Below are 23,638 nucleotides of genomic sequence, written 5' to 3' on the forward strand. Positions count from 1 at the left end.
TATTTTCTTCTATGAAAGAATTGAAATCAGTTTAAGCATAGGCCATTGTTTGAGGTTACTGAAATTCGTTCTGCAAGTACAGTTAGTGCAGGAGCTGATTCTCACCTGTTGGTCCAGCATTTATTTAGTCTGCTCTCTGGAGCAGAAGAGGCCTTTTGAAATGGCCCTTCTTGAAGCAGGGCACAGGAGCATATATGTTCATAAATATAATTTTTGCAAGTCTGGAGTTTTCTTTTTTCTCCCTGATACTGCAAAGAGATGGACCAGAATAGATCTAGAAGCATATATAAAAGTCAGAGTAACCAAACAGTAAAAGAGTTGGCATGGATTTGGTATAGATTTGATGAAGCAAAGATCAGCTGAACAACTGATACATACAACACACTAGGGGCAGTGAAAGGAAGAGGCTAAGGCAAGGTGTAATTTCTGGGATCAAGGACTGCAACAACTAACCACTTACCATTTTCCAGTTATTTCATCACAGTATTGTATCTTTGTCGTGTATCAGTTAACTGACAGAAACACAATCTCTCTTCATCTCCTTTATTCTTAATAGGATGTACTGATAACTTTCATTAAAATCCATATCTCAGAAACAGAGGGACATCAAATTTATTATAATACAGATGAAAATTTAAGAAAATAAAATGAGAGGTAAGTCATCATGTTTCACTTAAACCTACCAATCCTTACAATCATGTAAATTATATTTTGACTTTAGGAGAAATGAGTGAGGAAGTAACAAGAGCTACAACACCAGCAACTCTTAGGAAGGCAAACTGAGTCATCTTTTTGGAGCTAAGAGGAAATGATGAGAGGACATCAGTGCCAAGAGATGGGAGGTCTGACCCCTCACTGCTTCACTGTGGTGCCCTGTGGTTTCTTTCCAGGCAAGGAAGAGAGTTGAGTCTCCTGAAGAGTTTTGTAGATGTCTGACAGCAGTCCGTGGAAGACAGCTGTCCTGGGACCCACAATAGGCAGTCTGTAGTGAATACTCTCTGGAGAACAGTGCGAGGAGGAGGAAGAATGAAGGTTGCTTAGACTCTGTTCTTAATGAAACTCAGTCATCAAAACTTTCTCAATCTTTTGAAACAAGTTCAAAATTCACAGAAGAATGTCTTATAATAAAGCCATCTGATCCCCCCAAATTTTTAAGATTTTATACATCCTGTCAAAGAGGCCAGAAAAAAAATATTTAGAAATAAAACCCAAGTGCAAGCAGTTATTGCTGATTAAATTCAAAACGAGTATGAAACATATCTGGACTTGTAATATTAGTCAAAGGAAAAAGCAGATTCTCAGACTTTTCAGGGACATACAGAGTTCTGTTCTTTGAAAAAAAAGCAACTTGATCTTACCAAAAAAAAAAAAAAAAAAAAAAAACCCTACAGTAGGGATAGAAACTATTTTGCATTTCAAAAGGAACCTTCATGTTGTGAATAATTTATTTTAGTACTCTTTATAAAATCCTTACCATTCTGACCTCCTCTTCAAGTATGATTTCACTTATAAAAATTTAGTTGCTTTTTAGTTTTTCCAGGAGACACATTGCTTGAAGGAGTGTTGATCAATGCATGAAATAGCATCTTCCTCTTGGGAATCACTGGCTAACTAAGGGCTTTGGAGCCCTGAACTTTCTGGCTGTAAATTAGGTGGGTAACATCAGTACCAATGATACCAAGACTAAGAGCCTGCAGTTATTATGGAACTCTTAGCTTAAGGCAAGGATAAATAAATCCAGAAGAAATCTCTGTCACTTAGAGATAAGTTTTCTATTTAATTAGCTCATATTAAGAATTACTGATACAAGGTTTAGCTGAACCCAGAAAATGTTAGAAGTCACTGCTATAATCAACAGAATGAATTCATCATTTGTAGTAATGTTTACCGGGATGTGTCAAACACTTAATATCTCTTGACTGTTTACAGGGAGCACAGCACTGGTGGTTGGCAGTTTTAGTAATAAGCAGCACGTCTTGCAGTACATGTTGACATGTCTGTGCTGTCTAAACCATAAGGGCTGGAATAGCGCTCACAAGTTTTCTGGTTTGGTCAAAGATAAAGATCACTTGTGTTGAGAGCCTAGCTCTCTAGTGGGATAAGATGCTACTCTGATTTTATAACTAGGAATGTGGAGACCAAACCCACATGGCAGGACTAGCATTTGGATCCAAGTCTCCTTGCTAATAGGCTGGCTCATTGCTAATAGTATTTTTTCCACTGTAGAGATCATACACAAGATTAGAGCTCAGCTCAAAAAGGTCACAACCAGAATTAGCAGGAGATCTACCAAGCTTAAACTCTTAGACAGTCCTGAAACCATTCTTATAGTTTCACCTCCAAGATTGCTGTCTTAGAGTGAACTCTGTGCAAAAATAAAGTATGTTCAGAAACCTAACATGATAATCCTGTGTACTCTGAGTCCAGCCCTGGTATTATTAATTGAAGTACAGATCCAGGGCTAATAAATTGGTGAAAGGCATTTTGTTACATTATTCTCTGGGATAAGAAAATGAATTTTCTTAATGAAAGGAGTGTATGTGTGTGTGTGTTGTGTTTCATTTATTTGCATGGTATGTTTCAAATATCCAATTCCAAAAAGAATTCAGAATGAACATGCAACTGTCACAGACAACCCTGAAACTAAATTCACATGTTTGTTATTCAGTGTTCTCTTAGCTTTGAGAAAAGAAGGTGGTGACAGATCAGAGAAAAGCAGTGGGGAGCTTTTGTTCCATGAAGGCTCTTAGATTCCACTTTGGCTAAACGAACTCGGCTGATATTTTTGGATACATAAGTGATGTTCAGGGATTGCCTTTCACTATATATACTGAAGTGAATATCTCCAAGCCTCAGCTGTTTCTTAAGTCTCTAGTCTCCCTTTTGCAATTCTCTTGATGTATTCTCAAGTTTCCATTCTAGACGCTTTCCTGTGTCAACTCTCTCTCTGAATCCTCTGCAAGTTTCCAGAGTAAAGCTTAGACTTTATCTGTATAAGATGATCTTGATTTTCTTTACTGTATATACCCATATAACATGATCTTGACTTTCTTTACTGTATATATCTAATGAAAGAAAGATCTCATGTGATTTCAGTTCATTTGGGAGCAAATTAAAAGACAAAATAGTCTTGGCTACCTAGGGTTTTGCATTGGATCAGCCCAAAGAATGGTCCACTCCCACCTTCAATGGTCCATTGTTGGTTTCTCCAAAGGATGTGATTTAAGTCAATGCTGAAGATTAAGAAAGAACCAGTATTCTATAGAATATCATTGTGGAACTGTTTGAAGAAAGCAGTTATTTTAGGGAACCCAGGTTATTTTAGTGAATGTTCACAGCCTCAGTGAAGCCATTCCAGGGGTGTGGTGATATAATTTCCTTTCCCCTTTGGCTAGTACACTCAGGACTCCGTGAAGGACTTTTCGAACTGATGACCGCGCGCTTTCAAGGCAGGTGCTTATGCCACTGAGCTAAATCCCCAGCCCCTCCGTGAAGGACTTTTATCTGGTTTGTGCCTCATCTCTATGGAAATCCTTCAGCAAGTGAATTATTGGTCAGAACCATCTGGCCTGGGAGATAAAGCCTGGAAAAACACATCATACAGATGATGGCAAGAGAGGTTCAAAGGAAGGAGACATAGGGATCCACACACATGAAAAGGCAATGCATGAGAGAAACTAATGCAAAATGGGAATTCATTCAGAAAACTTAGAGATTATCTTAGGAATTAAACATTCCATCGTACTATTCTAGTGATGGTATATCTCTCATCATAAGTACTTGAACAGAAAACAAACCTGCTAGGATGTCATCAGAAGGCTTAGGCATAGCCTTAGCTTTAGGTTGATGAAGACTCATCATTCTGATTGGAAGAAGCAAAAAAACCCCACATGAGTCAATTGGCTAGTGCTTGACTAAAAGAAATGTGTCTTTGCCTACTCTGAAACACAGAGGGTCTTGTGAGTTCAATGACTGGGTCACTGTGCAGCAGTGTGGATTATCTGGGCAGAAGACTACTAATTCTCGAGGTCTTTTTCCTTAGTGATGTTTGCATTGGTAGGACTTGATAAAACCTACATTAAAAATTTTTTATACTACTATAGAACGTGTGTGGTTTGAACATAGGAGATTTGAGAAAATAATTTTCCAATTTCTAGAAAAAAACAGTACTTCTTTCAGGTCAGTAATCTGGCCTTAAAACCTTAAAAACAATGTTTTGATTAGAATCTATCAACTTTAGAGAAAATGTTCTGACCCCATTCTATTTTTGCTGATGGTCACAACTAAGGAGGTGACCCTCAACCAAAATGCCTACGAGACCAAAACATTTTTTGGATTAATTGGTCTAAATTGCTTAATTTTCAAGACTGACAAATCAGTAAACTTTGATGGGCCCAATAAAGGCTCTAAATTCATTTTATGTTTTCTTCTTCGTCCACAAAGATCTCCCAAAATTATTTTTACTTTGCTACCAAAAACATGGCTAATCTAAAGTTTGTTTTATTCATTTGCTACTTGAGGACTCAGTGAGACTGAGAAAAACACAAAGCAAAATCTTTTATTATCCATACTGGCAAACAGGTAGTATTTTCAAGACTGCATAGTGTAAGATTTGTCTGTTCTATAATTCAAATAATATATCTATGCCTGTATCTTTTTTCCTTCCTGATCCTTTTTTCCTTCACTCCTTACATCCAATATGCATTATTTTAATTCCTGCAAGTGCCATAATAAAGTCATTAAAAAACAAAACAAACAGACAACTATTTCAGTGGGGGCAATTCCACCTGCCTACTTGTAGTGAAACTTAAAAAGTACGGAGGACAGATTCTATGAGCCACAAACCGCACAAGGCCTCTTCTTATGGTCACTTTGTTTTAAGTCTCAAATAGAAGTAGTTTCACAAAGAAAAAGAGAAAGAAAGAGAAAGAGAGAAAGAGAAAGAGAAAGAAAGAAAGAAAGAAAGAAAAAGAAAGAAAGAAAGAAAGAAAAAAAGAAAGAAAGAAAAGAAAAAGAAAAAGAAAAAAGACCAATCTAATAATGCTTTTGGTTGGTGCTGACATGGTTTTAAGAATAGTTCAATTTTTAGTCTTAGTTTTAAAGAGATGAAAGCTATTATTTAAAATAAAAGCCAGCTAATGATTCTTGGATGAGACTTTCTTTAAAGTGCCAGTCTTACAAGATAAATAAAATAAGACAAAATTTTCCATCTACAAAAGAGTAACTTTTACTCAGAAATCTTTGATTTTATGTAGTTTAGTTTTGTACATAATGTTCATAAAGTGTGTTTAATGAAATTTTATCATGATCTCATGTAAGAGTTCTTTGAAAGTATAGAGTATAAATAGGTAGATGTCATCAGTAGTGGCATGTGTGCTGCCCAATTATGTATTCCCTCCTGATGTTACCTACGCTTGGTACATTGTCTCAAAGCATCTGACTTTGGAATAAGCTAAAGTAATAAAAAGAATCAGAACATCTACTTCTGAGCAAGATAAGGTTATTAAAATATCAATTTTTGCCCTCCCATTGTTTCTTTCTGCATACAGAGCAAAAACTTTGGCCTTATATCACATCACTGTTTGGTCTATGTTCCCGTCATCTGTGACAAGGCAGGTTACATACACTGATGATTTATCCAGAGTCCATGTTCAGGGTTTTTAATAAAGCAAAAGTCAAATCCTTTTTTAGTGTCTGATAATTAAATACAGGGGAAAAACCCCTTTGAAAAGCCAGCTAATGAATTTTGACTGATTTTATTTCTGTCATACCGGGTGTTAATAAAGCAAGCAATGACAACTGAAGAAACAAATAAAAGAAATTTTAGTTACAAAAAGTAACAGGGTATCTTGGAGTCAAGATAAATGTGTGATCTTATCTATTTTATGAATTATTGTGTCATCACTTAAGTTTTCCAAATCTATCTTTTCCCATACATTGTTTATTTTAAGATACAAGATTTTATTTTCTACCATAGTTTCAATGAAGTTGAAACAATTTTATTTAGTCCGATTCTTTGGTTTAACGAGAAAATGAAACCTAATAAGTCCATTCCTTAAACATCCTACTTGCTTGTCTTAATCTGTGACTCTGTGTCCCCAAGCAAGTTTAGCCAGAGTTTAAGTCCTGTTTCTTTAGCTTACCTGTGATTCACAAAATTCTTAAAGGATAGTTTATGATCATCTGGGATTGTCACAGTTCTTGGCTGCTAAGAAAGAAAGTCTCATTTAGAACACTGGCCATGACGACATTCTGATTTAAATAAATAATATACCACCCTAGCAAACGAGTTATATTTGACATTAATCTGTATGTCTTTATACCATATTTTAAAAATAGAGAGTATCTATCACTTTGGCATCATGTGGCAGCATGATTTTTCTTCCCTGGTTATTTTATTTTAAAGTTAGAGACCTCAAGATCAGTAGGCTTTAGAAACATGTTTAGATCACCCCACATATTCTTCAGGTCTTGGGGTCCCCATGATTTTCTCACAGAGATGACTGGCTCTTGGACTACTCTTTGGGACACAGTTCTCTACCGTCTGTCCTCGGGGCTTTCTCTATTGGAGACTCTTAAACATTTTATTGTATTTTCTTGCTTAATGTCTGGCTTTCTTGATGGACTTTCAGCCGCACAATCACAGAGGCCATCTCTCTCTTTTTGTATTGCCAGCTCCCAAACTTCCTACTTAGGACATTTAAAAATAAATTTGTGAATAGATGAGCCCACTTTGAAGCACACTTGAGAATTTCAAGTGTGCCCTTCAAATAGGCCACAAGCAGTGTAAATCAGCAGTTTTCAAATTTGTTTCTAGCACTAGAGGTTGAAAGTGTATTTCATTAAGAAGCATTGTTTTTCAAGATTTCTCAGAAATGATTGTACCCTTGACAAATGATAATCACAAAGATGTAGGTGTGGGTGTTCAGCTGACCTCCTCAGAGTGACTGGTACCAAGTGACTTGGGACTTAAATTTATGACACAAATAAAATCGCAAATTACAATGCATCAAGGACCTCTAGAGGACCTCTGAAAATTTCAAAAATCTGAATATCAAATCTACACAAACTCCAATAACCTGCTATATGAAGTCAGATTGTTTTCCTAACTCTGCCAGGGACGAGTTGGGGAGGGAAGGAAGGTGAATGGGTAACAGGAGCAGCAAAGGCTTACTGAGAGCCTGAGGGAGGTTCCTAGATGCATAAAAGGGGAGAGAATATAAAAGAGACATGACTTTGTTCCTTTTCAAAATATCACCTGTAGTGGGCTCTGCTTCGAGGAAAGATGCAGAAAATTCTGAATAGTAAAATCCCTGTTCCAATGCCTCTGATTCTAGCTAAAATGGGCTGCAGGGGATACATCCAAATAGTTGCCAATGATTACTTTATTTCTGAGAAAAAGTATATTGTGGTGGATGCTTGTTCTTGTTATTTCCTCTCCTTTATTAACTTTTTAAAATATTGTATACATTTATAGATACAGGGTCATAACTCAATACATTTGTATAGCATATGATGATCAAATCAGGAGAATATTTTCCTTTCCTTGAACGTTAAAAACATTCTTATTAACACATACTGTTTTCCTTTATGTAGTATGGGGTATCTTACATACTACTGTTAGTGAAGTTTTAAAAGTAACTGACATGTTCCAGATCTTTACCCCTTGTCAAATGAATAGTTTACAAAAAGTTTCTCTCTTGTGGGTTATCTCCTTATTCTGTTGTTTGTTTCCTTTCCTGTACAGAAGTTTCTTAGTTTAATACAATACCATTCATCTATTCTTGGTTTGGTTTTCTGTGTATTTGGGCTCTTATCCAAGAAAATCACTGCCTATACAGATATCTTGTAGTATCTTCCCTATGTTTCTTCCTAATAGTTTCATGTCTCACACTTAAATCTTTGATCTACTCTGAGTTTATTTTTATATAGGATGAGAGACAGAAGTCAATTTACAATTTTCTGCACCTGATTAACCAGGTTTCTCAGCATCATTGCTAACTGGAGACAATGCTGGAGAGGAGTAGCGGTTAGAAAGGGGATGTTCCAAGGGAGCAAACAGATAACACTGCTTCAGTGCGCAGGCGCAAAGTGCCGGGACCAGCACGAGCTACGTATCAAAATGTCAGTCAGTGCAGGTCTTCTCAAAGTTTCCTGGGGTGCGTTTCACCATTAACTTTTACTTTTAGGAATGATTTTTTTCCTTCCTTACTTGTACACTGTTGACAATCTAGGGGACTTCCTATTTCCTCATGTTTTTCTTATTTCTCTGTCATTGACCCAAAAGCTTGAAAGCTCATGACTGCCAAGGAAGCTACCTCAGCGACTCCTAAGTCCTTTTCCTCTTTTTATTGATCAAACACGTATAACTGCAAGTACAGTTTTAAAAGAGAATAATAAACACCACCGACCTGAAATAGTGATGAGAATAAAAACCAAGTTTAACAAGTCCAAGATGTCTAATATATTGAGCTCACTTCACATTTTTTTCTAGTGCATAGTAACAGCAATGTTGTAACCTTACTCAGCTCCATTGCTTCATACAAATGGCTGGTATTTTCAAGCAGAAGGAAAAGTTGTAATCATTTTTTTAAATTTTGAAAATAGTTCTAACTATTACTAACTTTTGGACTCTAAGGCAAAAGGAGCAATTATACTTTCATAAGGATATTTTTATTCTAAAGAGAAAAAAGCAAAAACCAAGAGGCAAACAAACCAAAAACAATAAAAAAGCAAAATGATGATGTCAACAACACAAAAATGGTGATACAGTATTTGAAAACAAGATGTAGAAATTTAACAAGTAATGTTCATGCTACCAGATATAGGCATGCAAGTTTGATCAAACAATATAATTTCCCTTTGACCAGTCCCTTTCCCTTCTGTTATATCTACTGTAATTTTTGGATCTTATTTACTCTTTTAGTTTTTTACACTAGTGAGACAATATTGTGTTTGCACATACAACTCTGATTTATTTCATTTATGAGTATGGTTCCTAGTTGCATCCATTTACCTTCAAAAGTCTTGAGTTTATCATTCTTTATGATTGGATAACACTCCATTGTATAAAAATACCATATGCTTTTATCCATTCCTTCATTGATGGGCATTTGGGTTGTTTCCAAGATCTGGCTATTGCAAATTGTACAGCTATAAACATGGGTGAACATATGTCACTGTGGTATGATGTTTTCAGTTCTTCCAGGAAAACACCTAGAATGGGAATAGCTGGGTCAAATGGAACCTCTAATCCTAGTTTTTGGTGGAATCTCCATATTGACTTCCTCAGTGGTTGTACCAGTCTACACTCCCAACAATGATGGAGAAGGGTTCCTTTCCCCCCATAGCCTTGCCAGCATTTATTATTGATTTCTTGATGTTAGCCATTCTTTCTGGAGATGATACCTCAGTTTTGCATTTCTTGAATGACCAATGATGTTGAACATTTTTTCATATATTTATTTGCCATTTGTATTTCTTGATCTGAGAAGTGTGTATTAATCTCAGATGTCCATTTTTGGATTGAATCTTTGAATTTGGGGGCTTGTTGTTTTTCAGTTCTTTATATATCCTAGATAGTGTTTTCTGCAGTGCACGATTTTGGCATCTTTTACAAGAATTAATTAACTGTAAATGCATAGGGCACTCTATTCTGTTCTGTTGTCTATGTATCTATTTTTATGTCAATACTTCATTGTTTTGATTACTAGAGTTTTGTGGTATATTTTGAAGTCAGATAGTGGGATACACCTTCATTCAGACTGTTTGTTTCTATTGAAGATTGATTTGGCTATTTTGGGCCTTTTCTGCTTACTTATGGATATATTTTAGAATTTTTTCTAGTTCTGTAAAGAATGTCATTAGTATTTTGATTGGTATTAGGTTGAATCTGTAGATATCTCTGTGTAGTATGGACATTTTAACAATATTTATTCCAATCCATGACCAGAGGAGATGCTTCTATTTTTGCACGTGTCACCTTTAAATTTTTCATTGGAGTTTTGTAAACTTCTATAATGAAGTTCATGTGCTTGGTTAAATTTATTTTTAGGTTTTTTGGATAGTGAATATAGTATTCCTTTCATGATTTGTTCTTCAGCACTCTTATTATTAACATATAAAATGCTTCTGATTTTTATATGCTAATTTTGTATCCTGGTTTTACTGAATCAGTTTGTTATTTCAATAGTCTTTTGGTGTAAACCTTAGGTTTTACAGTGACAGAATTGTATCATATGTAAACAGGGATAAATTGACTTCCTTTCTTCACATTTGTATGCCTTTTATTTCTTTAGTTTGCCTAATTTTTTTAGCTAAGACTGCCAGCATTTTTTTGAAATAAAGTAGTGACAGTGGACATCCTTTTCTTTTAGAAGAAAAACTTGCAGCCTTTGCCATTCATAATGATGTTGGTTGCGAGTTTCTGAAATGCAGCCTTTGTGTTGAGGTATATTCTTTCTATATCTATTTCAATCAGGGATTTCTATCTTAAAAGAATATTGAATTTTATCAAATGCCTTTTCTATGTATACTGCATTGAAATAATATGATTTTTATTTTCATTTTGTTGATGTAATATATTACATTTTTTGACTTCCATATGTTGACCCATCCTGTAACTCCAGGATAAATCCTGTGTGATCATGATTTACTCTTGGATTTGGATTTCTAGTATTTTGTGGAAAATTTTTGCATCTATATTAACTAGAGATAATAACTCCTAGTTTGTCTGGTTTCAAAAAGTGTGGGTCTCACAGAATAAGTTTGGAAGAAATCCCTCCAGTCGAGGATTTGGAATATTTTGAAAATACAAATACTAGTTCTTCCTTAAAAGATCAATAGAGTCTAGCAGCAAAGCCTTGCAGTCCTGGATTTTCTTAGTTGAAGCCTTTTCATTATTGATTCAATCTCATTACTAGTTACTAGCCTGTTTAGATAACCTAAGTCTTCATGGTTCAATTTTGGTATTTTATTCTTAATCAGAAATTTATCCAATTTTTTCTAATTTTTCAAATTGTTAGTGCATAGTTGTTTATAATATTTTCTAGCTATGCTTTGTATTTCTAGTGTTATCAATTCTAATGTCTCCTTCCCTATATCTAATTCTATTTGCATATCCATTGTCTTGGTTTAAAGTTGATATTTCTCTTTTCTTTTTTTAAAATTTTATTTATAGAAAGACTAAGCAAAACAGAAAATAGGTAGAAACAATACATACATTCAGACAAAAAACCAGTAAGAAATCACTAGTTGATATTTACATAATTGTCATTTTACAAATAGTTGTTCAAGATACAAAAATGGAACATGTAAAGTGGGAATTCAAACAGCAAGACTGCAAACAGTTCTGTTCAACTGTGCAACAAAAACTTAGTAACATGGTTGTCAATTCTATACACTTAAACATACATGCAGTTATCCATATCCTCATTTATATTTAGATTAAACAAACTAAAGCAGGTTAAAATCATTCTGAACAAAGAATAATAATATTGCTGGATTTTACATCATGACACTCCATGATCAGCACTGGGTACTATAGTGTCTTTTTTTTTTAAATTTAATTTAAAGAAAGACTAAACAAAACAGAAAACGGGTAGAAATAATACATAATTTCAAAGAAAAAAATAAACAGTAAGAAATCACTAGTTGATGATTACAGATTGTCTTCTTACAAATAGTTATTCAAGATACTAAAGTGGAGCATATAAAGTGGGGATTCAAACAGTGAGACTGCAACCAGTTCTGTTCAACTATCCAACAAAAATTAGAAATATGGTTATCAATCCTATACACTTAAACATATATGCAGTAATACATATCTTCAATTATGTTGAGATTGAATAAACCCAAGCAGGCTAATATCACTCTGAACAAAGAATAATACTATTGCTGGGTTTCACATTATGATACTCCAGGATCAGCACTGGGTATTTTAGTGTCTCTTTTTCTTCAAAGTATTTATTTCATCATGTGTCATAAGATCATTTCTCATAAACTGTTTATAGATTCTACACATGCATGAGTCTTAACATGTATTTCTATCCTTTCTGTATTAGAGGGAGAAACAAAACAAAGCAAGACAAAACAAAACATATTCCTATAAAACACATGCAACAAAATAAACATATATGACCATTGTACAAAGAGTTCTACCATGGTTCCTGTGTTGTCTCTTGTTATCTCCAATAGAAATGGCTATATCATCAGACATAATATAATTGAGTATATCAATACATAACAGTATTAATAAAAACACAACTTTGTATATAGTATAGAACTTTAAAAACCAGCAGTTATCAAACCAGAATGTGTATCATAGAATCTTGTCATCTTCAGTGCAGTTGCCTATACTCTCAGACTTGACACTATCACACCAGTTTTGAATAAAATCTTCTCTGCCTCATTTCTGTTATGCTCTTTTTTTGCCATCAGTTGTCAGCTTATCTTATGCATTCTGTTTTCTGCTCCATTGACTGAGGCCTCTCTGCCACTGTTCCTGGAATCCTAGTACTTTTCTCTCTCTCTAGAATGCCCTGCAGTATTCTCTGTAGAGTTGGATTGGTGGTTGCAAATTTCCCAAGTTCCTCTTCGTCTTGGAAACATCTTGTTTCTCCATTAATTTCTGGAGACAGTTTATTAGGGTATATCAATCTTGAATGGAGGTTTTTTTCTTTCAGGGCTTGGAATATTTCACTCCAGGCTCTTCTTGACTTGATAGTTGTGTCGAGAAGTCTGCCATTATTCTGATGGGCCTTCCTCTACAGGTTATCTGTTTCTTGTCTCTAACAGCTTTTAATATTCTGTTCTTATATTGAATTTGTGGGATCCTGATTATTATATGCCTGGGTGTAGCTCTGTTTTGGCTATAGGTGGCTGGAGTTCTGCATGCTTCATGTATCAGAATATCATTTCCTTTTCCTATGTTTGGGAAGTTTTCCTTAATTGTTTCTGTGAATAACCTTTGTAGTTCCTTTGCACCCCTGCTTCTTCATTCACATTCTTTATTCTCAAGTTATAGATCCTTTTGTCATCTTCTAGCCTTTGTATTGTTACTTGTTTCCTTGTTATTTTTAAAAGTTTTCTCTTTTATACTCCCACATTGCAAAATTGTCCTCCAGTTTGGATAATCTATCCTTAGTTTCTTTTGAGCTGATTTGCCATCTTTCCATAGAGTTTTTAATTTCCTGGTGATCTCTTTGAATCTGCTTCATGTATTCTTTATTTTTTTTTATATTCTTCATCAAATGGTTCTCTCCTTTGTTTGGGTTCCTCCCTTCTTCTGTCTGTGTCTGCTTGAAGGGTGCTTAGTATCTCTTTTATTAATCTTCTTATGTCTTGCTTTATTTGGCTATTTCACTTTGAACTTGTCTATGAGGTCCTGGATATATCTCTTTATGTCCACTGGCACCATGTCTGATATTGCATGTTTGCTGTTCTCATTCTCCTTTGTACTTACCTGTCCTGGGTCAATGTTCTCAGGGGTGGGACCTGGGGACTTTCTGTTGTTGCTTCCTCTTCCCATATTTTTTGCTTCTTCCAGGAGGCCCTAGTTTCTTTCTTTGATGGTTACAATTCTTCTGAAGTGCGCTGGCTAGATGACCCTTCACATTGCCATGTGCTAGTGAGTTGCAGCCAGGCACAGCGTATGCTGGCCCCTCTGCTCAGGATCAGTAGCTGCTGTGGCCTGCACTGTATTTGTTTGCACCACCTCCCTTCCGGATCAGTCAAACTTCTGAGGCTTCACTGGGTTAGTGTGGTTAGTGTGTGCCACTGCTGTAGGGAATTGATTTTGGATAACCTATTGGATCTCAGCCAGGTCACATGACTCAGGCCTAGCTCACTTCACCAATCCCATTTGGGAAGGGAATAACTGACTGAAGTCACTGCTGCCCTTTTTACTTGCCAGTCCTGCCGTGTCCCAGAATGTCTGTCCACCAAGCCCCCTTTTCTGTGGAATGGCTCCACTCCTTTCACTCACCACAGGTCAATGCAGGCTCCCCACCAGCTCAGCTCTCTGTTCGGCTCACTGCCCCCCGAACTCAATGTAACTGCACCTTGGATGGCTTGGCAAGTCACAGTGGGACCTCAGCAAGTCACGGTGGGACCTCAGCAAGTCATGGTGGGACCTCAGCAAGTCACGGTGGGACCTCAGATGGTTGGCAAATCATCTTAATTTCTTCTTAGGATGAGAGAATTCATCTCCCTCTGTTTGGGGCTCCCCACTTTGTATTATGTTGAATTCTAAGTTGACTATCTCAGGGAGCTTCTGTAGCCAGTTATCTATCCACCATCTTTGCTCCTCCTTTAATATTTATCTTTTCAAAAAGCCAACTCATTTCACTGACCTTTTGTACTGTTGTGTGGGTTCTATTTGACTTATTTCTTCTCTTATCTTTATATTTCTTACATTCTCCTTGAGATGAAGTGAGGTTGTTTACCTGAAATCTTTCTATTTTTAAAAATGTAGGTGTTTATTACTATATAAACTTCCTTTGCAGTACTGTTTTTGGTGTACCTTATACATTTTGATATGTTGTATTTCTATTAGCATTTGCATCAAGACATTGTAAAATTTCCTCTTTGATCTCTTCAATAACACATCATTCATTCAGCAGCAAGCTGTCAAGTCTTTCTGTATTTGTATAATTTCTAAAATTTCTTTTGTTGATTTTATTCCAGTGTGGTCAGAAAAAGTATATTACATGATTTAGATTTTTAAAAATTTGTTGAGACTTGTTTTGTGGTCCAGATGAAAATAATATATTTTATTCAGTGGTTGGATGAATTGGTCTTTAAATGTCTGCTAGGTTCATCTGATCTATAGTATAGTTTAAGGTGTGTTTGTTGATTTGGGTGGGGGGATAGGAGGGTTGGGTGATCTATTGATAAAAATGGAGTGGTAAAATCTCCCACTGTTATATTGGATCCTCTGTCTCTGTAGATCTAATCATGTTTGTTTTATAAAATTGGTTACTTTAGTATTTGTTGTACTTACATTTAAAATTATGTCTTCTTGAATTCTTGCCTTTATCATTATTGATATTGTTCATTTTTAAAATTTTTGGTCTTAAGTCTATTTTGTGTGATAGAAGAACGGATATAGACATTCCTACTCAAGGAATATCTTTTGGTTTTCAGTCTGTGTGTATCTTTATTTATGTCACTGAGTTTTTTTAAAAGAAGCCTTCCCTATCTTTTGGAGGAGTTATTAACACATCTTAATTCTTTTATTCACTCCTTTAAAATTTCTTTCCATCATGTGTTATAGGTTTTTGTTGTTGTTTGTTTTGGTACTGGGAATTGAACTCATGTCCTTGCACTTGCCAAGCAGGTGCTTATGCTACTGAACTAAATCCTTGAGCCCTTCTTATAGTTTTTGATGTACATGCCTTGTAGTTGTCTTGTTGACTTTATTCCTAAGTATTTTTGATGCTATTATAAATGGGATTGTTTTTCTTTTGTACTGCTCATGGTTAGGGTATAGAAACAAATAAGTGTTTGCGGATTGCATGCTGATCGTGTGTCTTAAAATTCTGCTTTATTCGTTTATTATCTCTGATTGTTGATGCGGTTCTGTTTTGTTTTGCATTTGGTGTGTGTGTCTGTATGCATGTCTCTGTGTGTCTGTGTGTATTACCCAGGCTGTTCGATGCATAAGATCATGTCACTGGCAAAGACAGAGAGATTTATTTTTTCCTTTCTAATGTTTATGTATTTTATTTCTTCTGCTTGTTTTAAATTCCACAACTAGAATATACAAAGTGTGGAATAAAAATGGCAAGTACAAACATTTTTGTCTCATTCTTTATCTTAGAAGAAATGATCTACTCTTTCACTGTAGAGTATGATGTTAGTTATAGAATTTTCACAGATGACTTTCACTTCATTGAAGGATTTCCCTTCTGTTCCTAGAAGTCTTTTTAAATTCTCCCATTCAACTCACTGCTGAGGGATGAGCAATGCGTCGAAGATGTCAAAGTGTTTCTGTGTATGGCATGACTATTTCCTGCTTGTTTTCTAACTGACCGCAGTTTGCGACCAGCTTCTGATAGCAGTAGCGAAGGTTCCTGGGCACTTTTGAGTTCGAACATCTTCTTTGTGGAAGCTACAAATATGGTAAAACCACAGCGTGTGATTTCCCTCCTCTCAGGTTTGCAGCAAGGACAAAGTCAAATAAGTCATTTTGAGAAAGAAAAGCTGCTCAAGTCCCAAGAGTGCCAGCTGGACCGGCCACCGCAGCCCTGGAGTCAGCACATCCTGCATGGAATTCCAGGAATAAAATGTAAGGAATCGCAGGCCAGACTCCAGTCAGCGTGAAAATTAAACAATGTGATCCTAATTAAGTGGAAAATGAACACAGATTGCAGCAGTAGGGGCATCATTGCTTGCAGCTCCAGTTAAAATTTCAGTTCCTACACAAGGAGGCCACAGAACTGCTGCTCTCTTCCCTGTGCTACTGGCCTGAAGCATTTTGCCCTGACCTCAGGAAAGGAACCTCTCTGTGGTTCTTGTTTTTCATCCATCTCTTTCCTTTTCTCTCACCACACATGTATCCCTGCTTCCTCTCCAGGTGGAAGGAGAATCACAACATGGCAGAGTTGAAGAGATCTGACTCCATCTCCACTCCAAACTTAACTGTGTACTTAAATCACCCTTAACCTAAACCTTATCTTTACCCTGACCCTAACAGCTGTCCATTACTACCTGAATCCCCACATTCACCAAAGCCTTAACTCTGACCTGGTGCAACAGACTTCCGGAAACAACCTCTTCTCTCAGCAACTCCAAGAATGGCAGAGCTTTATGGTTGTCTCTGCCACATCCCTGAATGTCCTTCTTTCTTTTGTTTCTCCTCCTTCCTCACCACATCCCCAGATAGCCATGGCTGCTGAGACCCTCCCTAGATAGAAACTAAATCACATCTCTTCCTGTTTTTTTCCCGAGGTACTGACTGAATCAGTGATGAAAGATTAACCAGAGTGCTCTGATTTTGTGATGGTAGAAGAGGACTTGTGTAATGTGTGTGATGTGTGTGTTAGGGAGATGCTAAATGAAGAGAAGCTCCATAACATCTGGAACCTTTTCACAAGGAAGTAGTAACTTAGAACCTCAAAACAAAGTGGCTCATCTCATGTCTTTGCCTGTGACCTGCCACCTTGGCTCACCTGTGACTTGTTGAAATGGGGCAGGATTGTCATGTGGTGATGTTGCTTGTAAGACCTACTGTTGCTCATTTGCAGCTCACAGCAGGGCCTTCCTTGTGTGGATGGCGGGCCCCACCGTCTCCCCACAGGACTCCGTGGAGGAAGGGGAGTGCTACGTCCTTGGGGAAGTATGCCCATTTCAATCACTCGTTGCCTACCATTTTTACTTCTCGACACGTGGAGCACAACCACTTGCTTCTGAGCAACCTGGGGTCAGTCTGGTTCCTCCCAGCCTAAGGGAAAAGAGAGAAACAGAGGTAGGTGAGGAAATGCTGAGGCACCTGGGGCAGCAAAGCAGTGGAGAAGAGTCGGACAAATGACAGACAATGGTGTCCTTTAAATGAAACAAATATGGGCACTGTGAACTCATCTTCCTTCAGGGTGATTGTTGAGTTTCAGGATTTACTACATTTGGTAGATTCAGCAGGGCTTGATAAGATGCAGTGACCACAGATGAGCTAGTAGTCCTAGGACTGCTGTATACAGTGGCACAGGCATAAGGACAGCTGGCACAGGGGGACAGAGCTGAGGCTGGGTGCCGACATGCAATGGGATCTCTACTTTCCAGCTTGGGTTGAAAAGCACTCATGGCTGAGGAACTGCATTCTCTCATAGGTTACACATCATTCCCACACTGCATGACACCTCCACTGAATGGGCTGGCTGAGGACCACTGAGGGCCTAAGTGCAAGCCTTTATTCCCCTTAATTCTGGCTCAACATCAGCTCTCAAGCCTGGCCTTCTGTTCATCACCAACGCCTGGCTCCTCTGTTCATCCTGAGAGCCCTGCACTGAAATTGCAGTGGAACTGAGGCTGATACACATGTCTTGAGTCCCCCATGGAACAGAGGCTGCCTCAGAATGGGTAGGGAATGAGCTGCGGGGGAGAGTGGAGACTTCGTCTCTTCACTGAAATCACTTTTTGCTTTTCACTTCATCTCTAAAAAAGGGTGGGAGAGAAGACTTCAGGGTGTTTACTCCTGGAACATGAAGGGCTCCCTTGCATTTTGGCAAAAGGTTTGATTAAAAAGGTTTGATTATGAAGCAAATGACAACTTCAGGTTAAAATAACATGTGGAGATTCTCTCTTACCATTTGTAGTGGTTGATTGATTGTGTCAACTTGAGACATTTAGAAGCTTAACTAAATGGGTTTAGCAATTCTGCACCCAAGGATGTAGAAGACCCACGCTAGGCTGGCTCATCACCTGGAGGTATGAAAGAGGAAGAGGAGGATGAATGCATTCCATTCTTGGGAGAAGCTCCAGTCTTCGTCTTTGGTTTGGACCTCATCTCCTGGCTTCCAGCGTAGACTCTTCAGCTTTCGGGCATAGACTCTTCAACCTTTCATGGTAGAGCCTTCAGCCTTCTGTCGCAGACCCATCCGCCTGCTGGTGTGGACTTGCACAAGACACTAGGTTGAACCCCAGACCTTGGATTGAATCCTTCGGCCTCCAGTGTATAGACACCTTCTGCACGCTTTCTCATCCGACTCTGTGGCTGACCATTATAAGCCAATCTTGTTGTTTCTGTATATTTCCTGTTATATCTGTTCTCTCTAGTAAAACCCTGACTAACACACCATTCTTCATGTCTGCTGACATTGAAGTCATGAGAAATGTTCACAGAAAGCATAGAAAATAGGGCCAAGCAAATGACAACTACCATAATAGGTCCACTTCCCATTAACTGGCTTGTTAGCCTGGCAGTAGATGTGTGGCCTGACTCATTTCTGCATTTGTTATAGTGGCATTTGTTATACTGGTTGTTATACTGGTTGCAAGTAGTTTTGTCCTGTGAGAGACATACGGCACTTAGGATTGGGGGCTATTGACAACATGAGATTCTTTTGACAAATATTTAAAATATGCTTCATTTTTACAGGGCATTTAAAAAGAATCAACCCAGTATCACAGTGCTGGGGGTTGGTATGTTACAGTATGAGTATGAATGACTAGATTCATTCATTGAACAAGAGACATTTATTGTGAGGCCAAGGGGAGGATGCTGAGATGGTGTCACAGAGATGAATAAGACAAAGTTTCTGGTCTTAAGGGAGACAAGAGAAGAATACAAATCTGTTCATTTGCCTTTTTTTAAGTTACACTGAGATAAAAAAGATACAGCTACCGACCTCAAGTTGTTCACTGTGCAGTAGTCTGTGTATCAAGAAGTAAAATGGGATTAAAGGCACCAAGAGAGAAATGTTTTCAGATCACAGGGAAACTGAAGGGAGTTGTTGAGCTCACTTGGGAGTGGAGCAGAAGGAAAAGAATCTGATAAACGTTAAAAAAGAACAGGCAGTGGTTAGGTACGTGTGTGTGGGATGAATAAAGAGAATGGAGGGCGTTCCAGGGCAGGAAACACTGCGACAGGGAGAAAAAATAGCTGAGCAATCGGCTGTTGGTAACTAAGGCTAGGGTGGAAGGGTAAGGTTACAGGGCAGTAAAAGTTGGGGAAGAGGGACTAGGGAGAAAGTGCCTGTCTGGATGGACTCCAGTTCAACTGTCTTCTGTGCCTTCCCTGATATCCTGGGATAGTGTTCAATGCAACCCAGGCTTCTCCATTCATCCCTCACATTTTTGAGGTCTGAGACCAAAATGCTTCACTAAAATTACCACTCGAAGTTGTATGCACTAGTTATCATAGAAGCAGCAATATCTCTGGGCTCTTAGAAAGGAGAGAGAGTTTTTTCAATGTGAGGAATCAGGAAGGGGCTGCTAGAAATGGCATTTATACTTGATCCGAAAGCATCAGGAAGACCTGGCTATGGATAGGTTAGGCGTGAGAAAACCTTTGGGTAGATTTTTCTTTTATTAGTGTTACAAAATTAAATCTTTCACTGGACCCAAGCTTCTGTTTCCTTCCTAAGACTTCTACTAGACTCCAGGGATTAGAATCAGAGTTTATTGCAAACCAAACAGCAAATATATTTCTGAGATCTCCAAGGCATATAGCAAGATCTTGCTAAGTAATGATAACTGCAAATGTGACTACAGTGTCCCACAAGTATGACAACTTCCAAACTTTGTGACCTGAAATGTTTTCTATATTGCACTACCTGTCCTTGTTAATTCCTTATCTTTAAGCAATAGTGAAGTCTTACTTTCTGAAAAAACCATCTCCTGCTGCTCCTACCACTTACCAGGTGCTTGCTTCTGACAGCATTAACTTCGCATTTTCTTCTACTCTTACACACACACACACACACACACACACACACACACACACACATGCACACACACACACATATGATTTCTTCTATTCCTCTCTCTCTACACACACACACACACACACACACACACACACACACATTCTTTATCAAACTGATAGTTATATACTACTAACAGCCATGCTCTGTGCAGCACTGGACCAACAAACACTGACCAACAAATATTCAAATGTGCGAATTCATTCAACAAATGTTGATTGAATGACCATTGTAGGGATTTTAAATTAACAGTTATATATATACATATATATGTTTTAAAAGGTCACTGTTAAACTCTACCTTCAGATAAACATTATAGGGTATTAACATTGTGATGCAACAAGCCGATTCTTTATAAGGTGCTGAGAAGAGCCCAGGCTGAGATCCAAAGGGCTCTATTGCAGACCCAGCTCTACAAGCAACCTGAGTGATACTTGGTCAATACTATAAACTATCTGGCTCCCCTTTTCTTACTGATCGTGTCTGTGGCCAAAAAGACAAAGGCAGACATTCTAATCTTTACATGTGGAGTGAAAACTTATCTTCACTGTGTATTTAGACTACCAGCCAAGTCTTGGGCCCAAAGAGAGCTACTCCCTTTCTCTTTGTTTGGAAGGGAGCCACAGAATGCAGCTGTGACAGGCAAGCCCATGGCTGATGAATATGACTTGAGATTTCATGTTCTGGAGGATTCATTTCCTGTATCCTGTCTAGCTTCTTTCCCAACCCTGGGGAACAGGTATTTTCCTTTTGCACTATTCTCTTTCCCTTCTAAATTTCTATAATCCAGTTTAGTAGCCATAGCAGGAATGGACAATGCGCTGACCAGGTTCACAGCTAAGCCCTTTGTTGTTTTATCTCTGCAGTCAGAGGTGCTGAAACGTTAATGGGGCTCTTGTTTCCTGAGCAGCTGTCCTCAGGACAGTAGATAACACTTGGGACAGGAGAGACAGCGACCTGGTCACTGCACAGGGAGGTGTGATGCAGATTTCCAGCCTTTCCATAGAAGTCAGTCTGCTCTTCATAGTTCATAACTGAAAACACCTTAAGACCGTAACTTCTGAGGCTCATAAGGGCTGGCTCATGGTCTGAGTCCAGGGACTCCTTAAATCCTCGATAAAGAATTCTCTCCTCTTCCTCTCCGCTCCCTTCCCCTCCCTTCTCCTTCTCTCCTCTCCTTTCTTCCTTGCCCCTTGACTCCTATCTCCTTCCCTCTCTTCTCTCTCACCTGTTCACATAACAAAAACTGAAAATGTAAGCACCAGATGGTGATTTTAAAAATAGATATCATCAGCTTGATTTGTGGAGCACTAACAAATTTGCCTCTGTTTTTGCCCTTTAACATTTCAATTTCTTTACTCCCTTTAACCCTGCCTTACCTGAAAGGGAATTCACAGACTGGCTGGTTTAACTCTTTCAGTTAATTCAATGAGGGAAGTGCAAACCAGAAAGGTTAAGAGATCTGTCCAATAGCACATCCAGTTAGTTTCAGCTGGCTGGAAAGTCTTTTGGATAAAGGATTAAGGACAGACTTCAAGGAAAATGTGACTCTTGGATTCCTTTTAAAGTTATCAAAGAATCAACAACTGGGATCCCGTTTTATTAAAAACTTTTTGCACATCGAAAGAAATCACAAACAGTGAAAATAAAACCCACAGATTGGGAAAAGATTTTTGCCAACTGTCTCTCAGACAGAGGCCTTTTATCTAGAATATATAAAGAACTGAAAAAAAATCAAGCCCCCAAACTCAAAGACTCAAATCAAAAAAGGGCAACTGAGTTTAATACACACTTCTTAGATCGAGAAATACAAATGGCAAATAAGTATATGAAAAAATGTTCAACATCATTGGTCATTCAAGAAATGCAAATGAAAACTGAGATATCATCTCACTCCAGAAAGAATGGCTAACATCAAGAAATCAACTAATAACAAACGTTGGCAGGGCACTTCTCCACTGTTGGTGGGAGTGTAGACTGGAACAACCACTGTGGAAGTCAATATGCAGATTCCTCCAAAAACTAGGATTAGAGGTTCCAGCTATTCCCATTCTAGGTGTTTTCCTGGAAGAACTGAAAACATCACGCCACAATGATATATGTTCACCCATGTTTATAGCTGCACAATTTGCAATAGCCAGATCTTGGAAACAACCCAAATGCCCATCAAAGAAGAAATGGATAAAATAGATGTGGTGTTTTTATACAATGGAGTACTACCTAGTCATAAAAAATGATAAACGCAGGACTTTTGAAGGTAAATGGATGCAACTAGGAACCATACTCATAAATGAAATAAATCAGAGTTGTATGTGTAAACACAATATTGTCTCACTAGTGTAAAAAGCTGAAAGAGTAAATAAGATCCAAAAGATACAATAGATAGAAGGGAAAGGAACTGCTCAAAGGGAAATTATAGTTTAATCAAACTTGCATGTCTATATCTGGTAGCATGAGCATTACAACCATTGTTGCAACATAACAACCATTGTTAAATTCCTATCATTTTGTTTTCAAATACTGAATCACCATTTTTGTGTTGTTGACGTCATCATTTTACTTTTGTTATTGTTTTTGGTTTGTTTGCTTCTTGATTTTTGCTTTTTTCTCTTTAGAATAAAAATATCCTTATGAAAGTATAATTGCTCCTTTTGCCTTAGAGTCCAAAAGTTAGTAGTAGTTAGAATTATTTTCAATATTTAAAACAATGATTACAGCTTTTCCTTCTGCCTGAAAATACAGGCATTTGTATGAAAGAATTGAGCCAAGAAAAGTTACAACATTGCTGTTACTATGCACTAGGAAAAATATGAAACGATCTCAAAATAGTAGACATCTGTGGACTTATTAAACTTAGTTTTTACTCTCATCACTATTTCAGGTCAGTGGTGTTCATTATTCTCTTTTAAAACTGTACTTACAGTTGTAAGTGTTTGATCAATATAAAGAGGGAAAGGACAGGAGTCTCTGAGGTAGCTTCCTTTCAAGCTTTAGGGTCAATGACAGAGAAATAAGAAAAACACCAGGAAACAGGAAGTCCCCATCCCGCACCTTTTCCCAGCAGCACCGCAGCTACTGTGCAAATCTTTCAGCCTAGGCTTTTTGCCGTAGGTCTGCTGTAAGCAAAGTGTTCTCATCTTTACTCCGCCTCATTAAACTGGAACAACAAGCACAGACCTGGAACAGCTCTGACTCGTTCACACCCAGCCCCAGCAGGG

At 37.7% G+C, this 23,638-nt stretch overlaps 1 protein-coding gene across 1 annotated transcript in view; it reads right to left on the reverse strand.

The window, feature by feature from the left end:
- Window positions 1–534: 534 nt before the first annotated feature.
- Window positions 535–23,638, reverse strand: part of CUNH1orf105 (chromosome unknown C1orf105 homolog) — a 29,929-nt gene continuing 6,825 nt past the window's right edge. The window contains exons 4-7 of the mRNA XM_063240289.1: window positions 17,369–17,443; window positions 6,144–6,208; window positions 3,798–3,862; window positions 535–998 (exon numbers count right to left, since the gene is read on the reverse strand). Coding sequence (XP_063096359.1) covers window positions 853–998; window positions 3,798–3,862; window positions 6,144–6,208; window positions 17,369–17,443 — 351 coding nt within the window. The 3' untranslated portion in view covers window positions 535–852. The remainder of the gene's footprint in view (window positions 999–3,797; window positions 3,863–6,143; window positions 6,209–17,368; window positions 17,444–23,638) is intronic.

Source organism: Cavia porcellus, unplaced genomic scaffold, assembly GCF_034190915.1.
Source record: "Cavia porcellus strain 051 isolate PalLab524CR breed Dunkin Hartley unplaced genomic scaffold, mCavPor4.1 scaffold_29, whole genome shotgun sequence".
Classification (NCBI taxonomy): domain Eukaryota; kingdom Metazoa; phylum Chordata; class Mammalia; order Rodentia; family Caviidae; genus Cavia; species Cavia porcellus.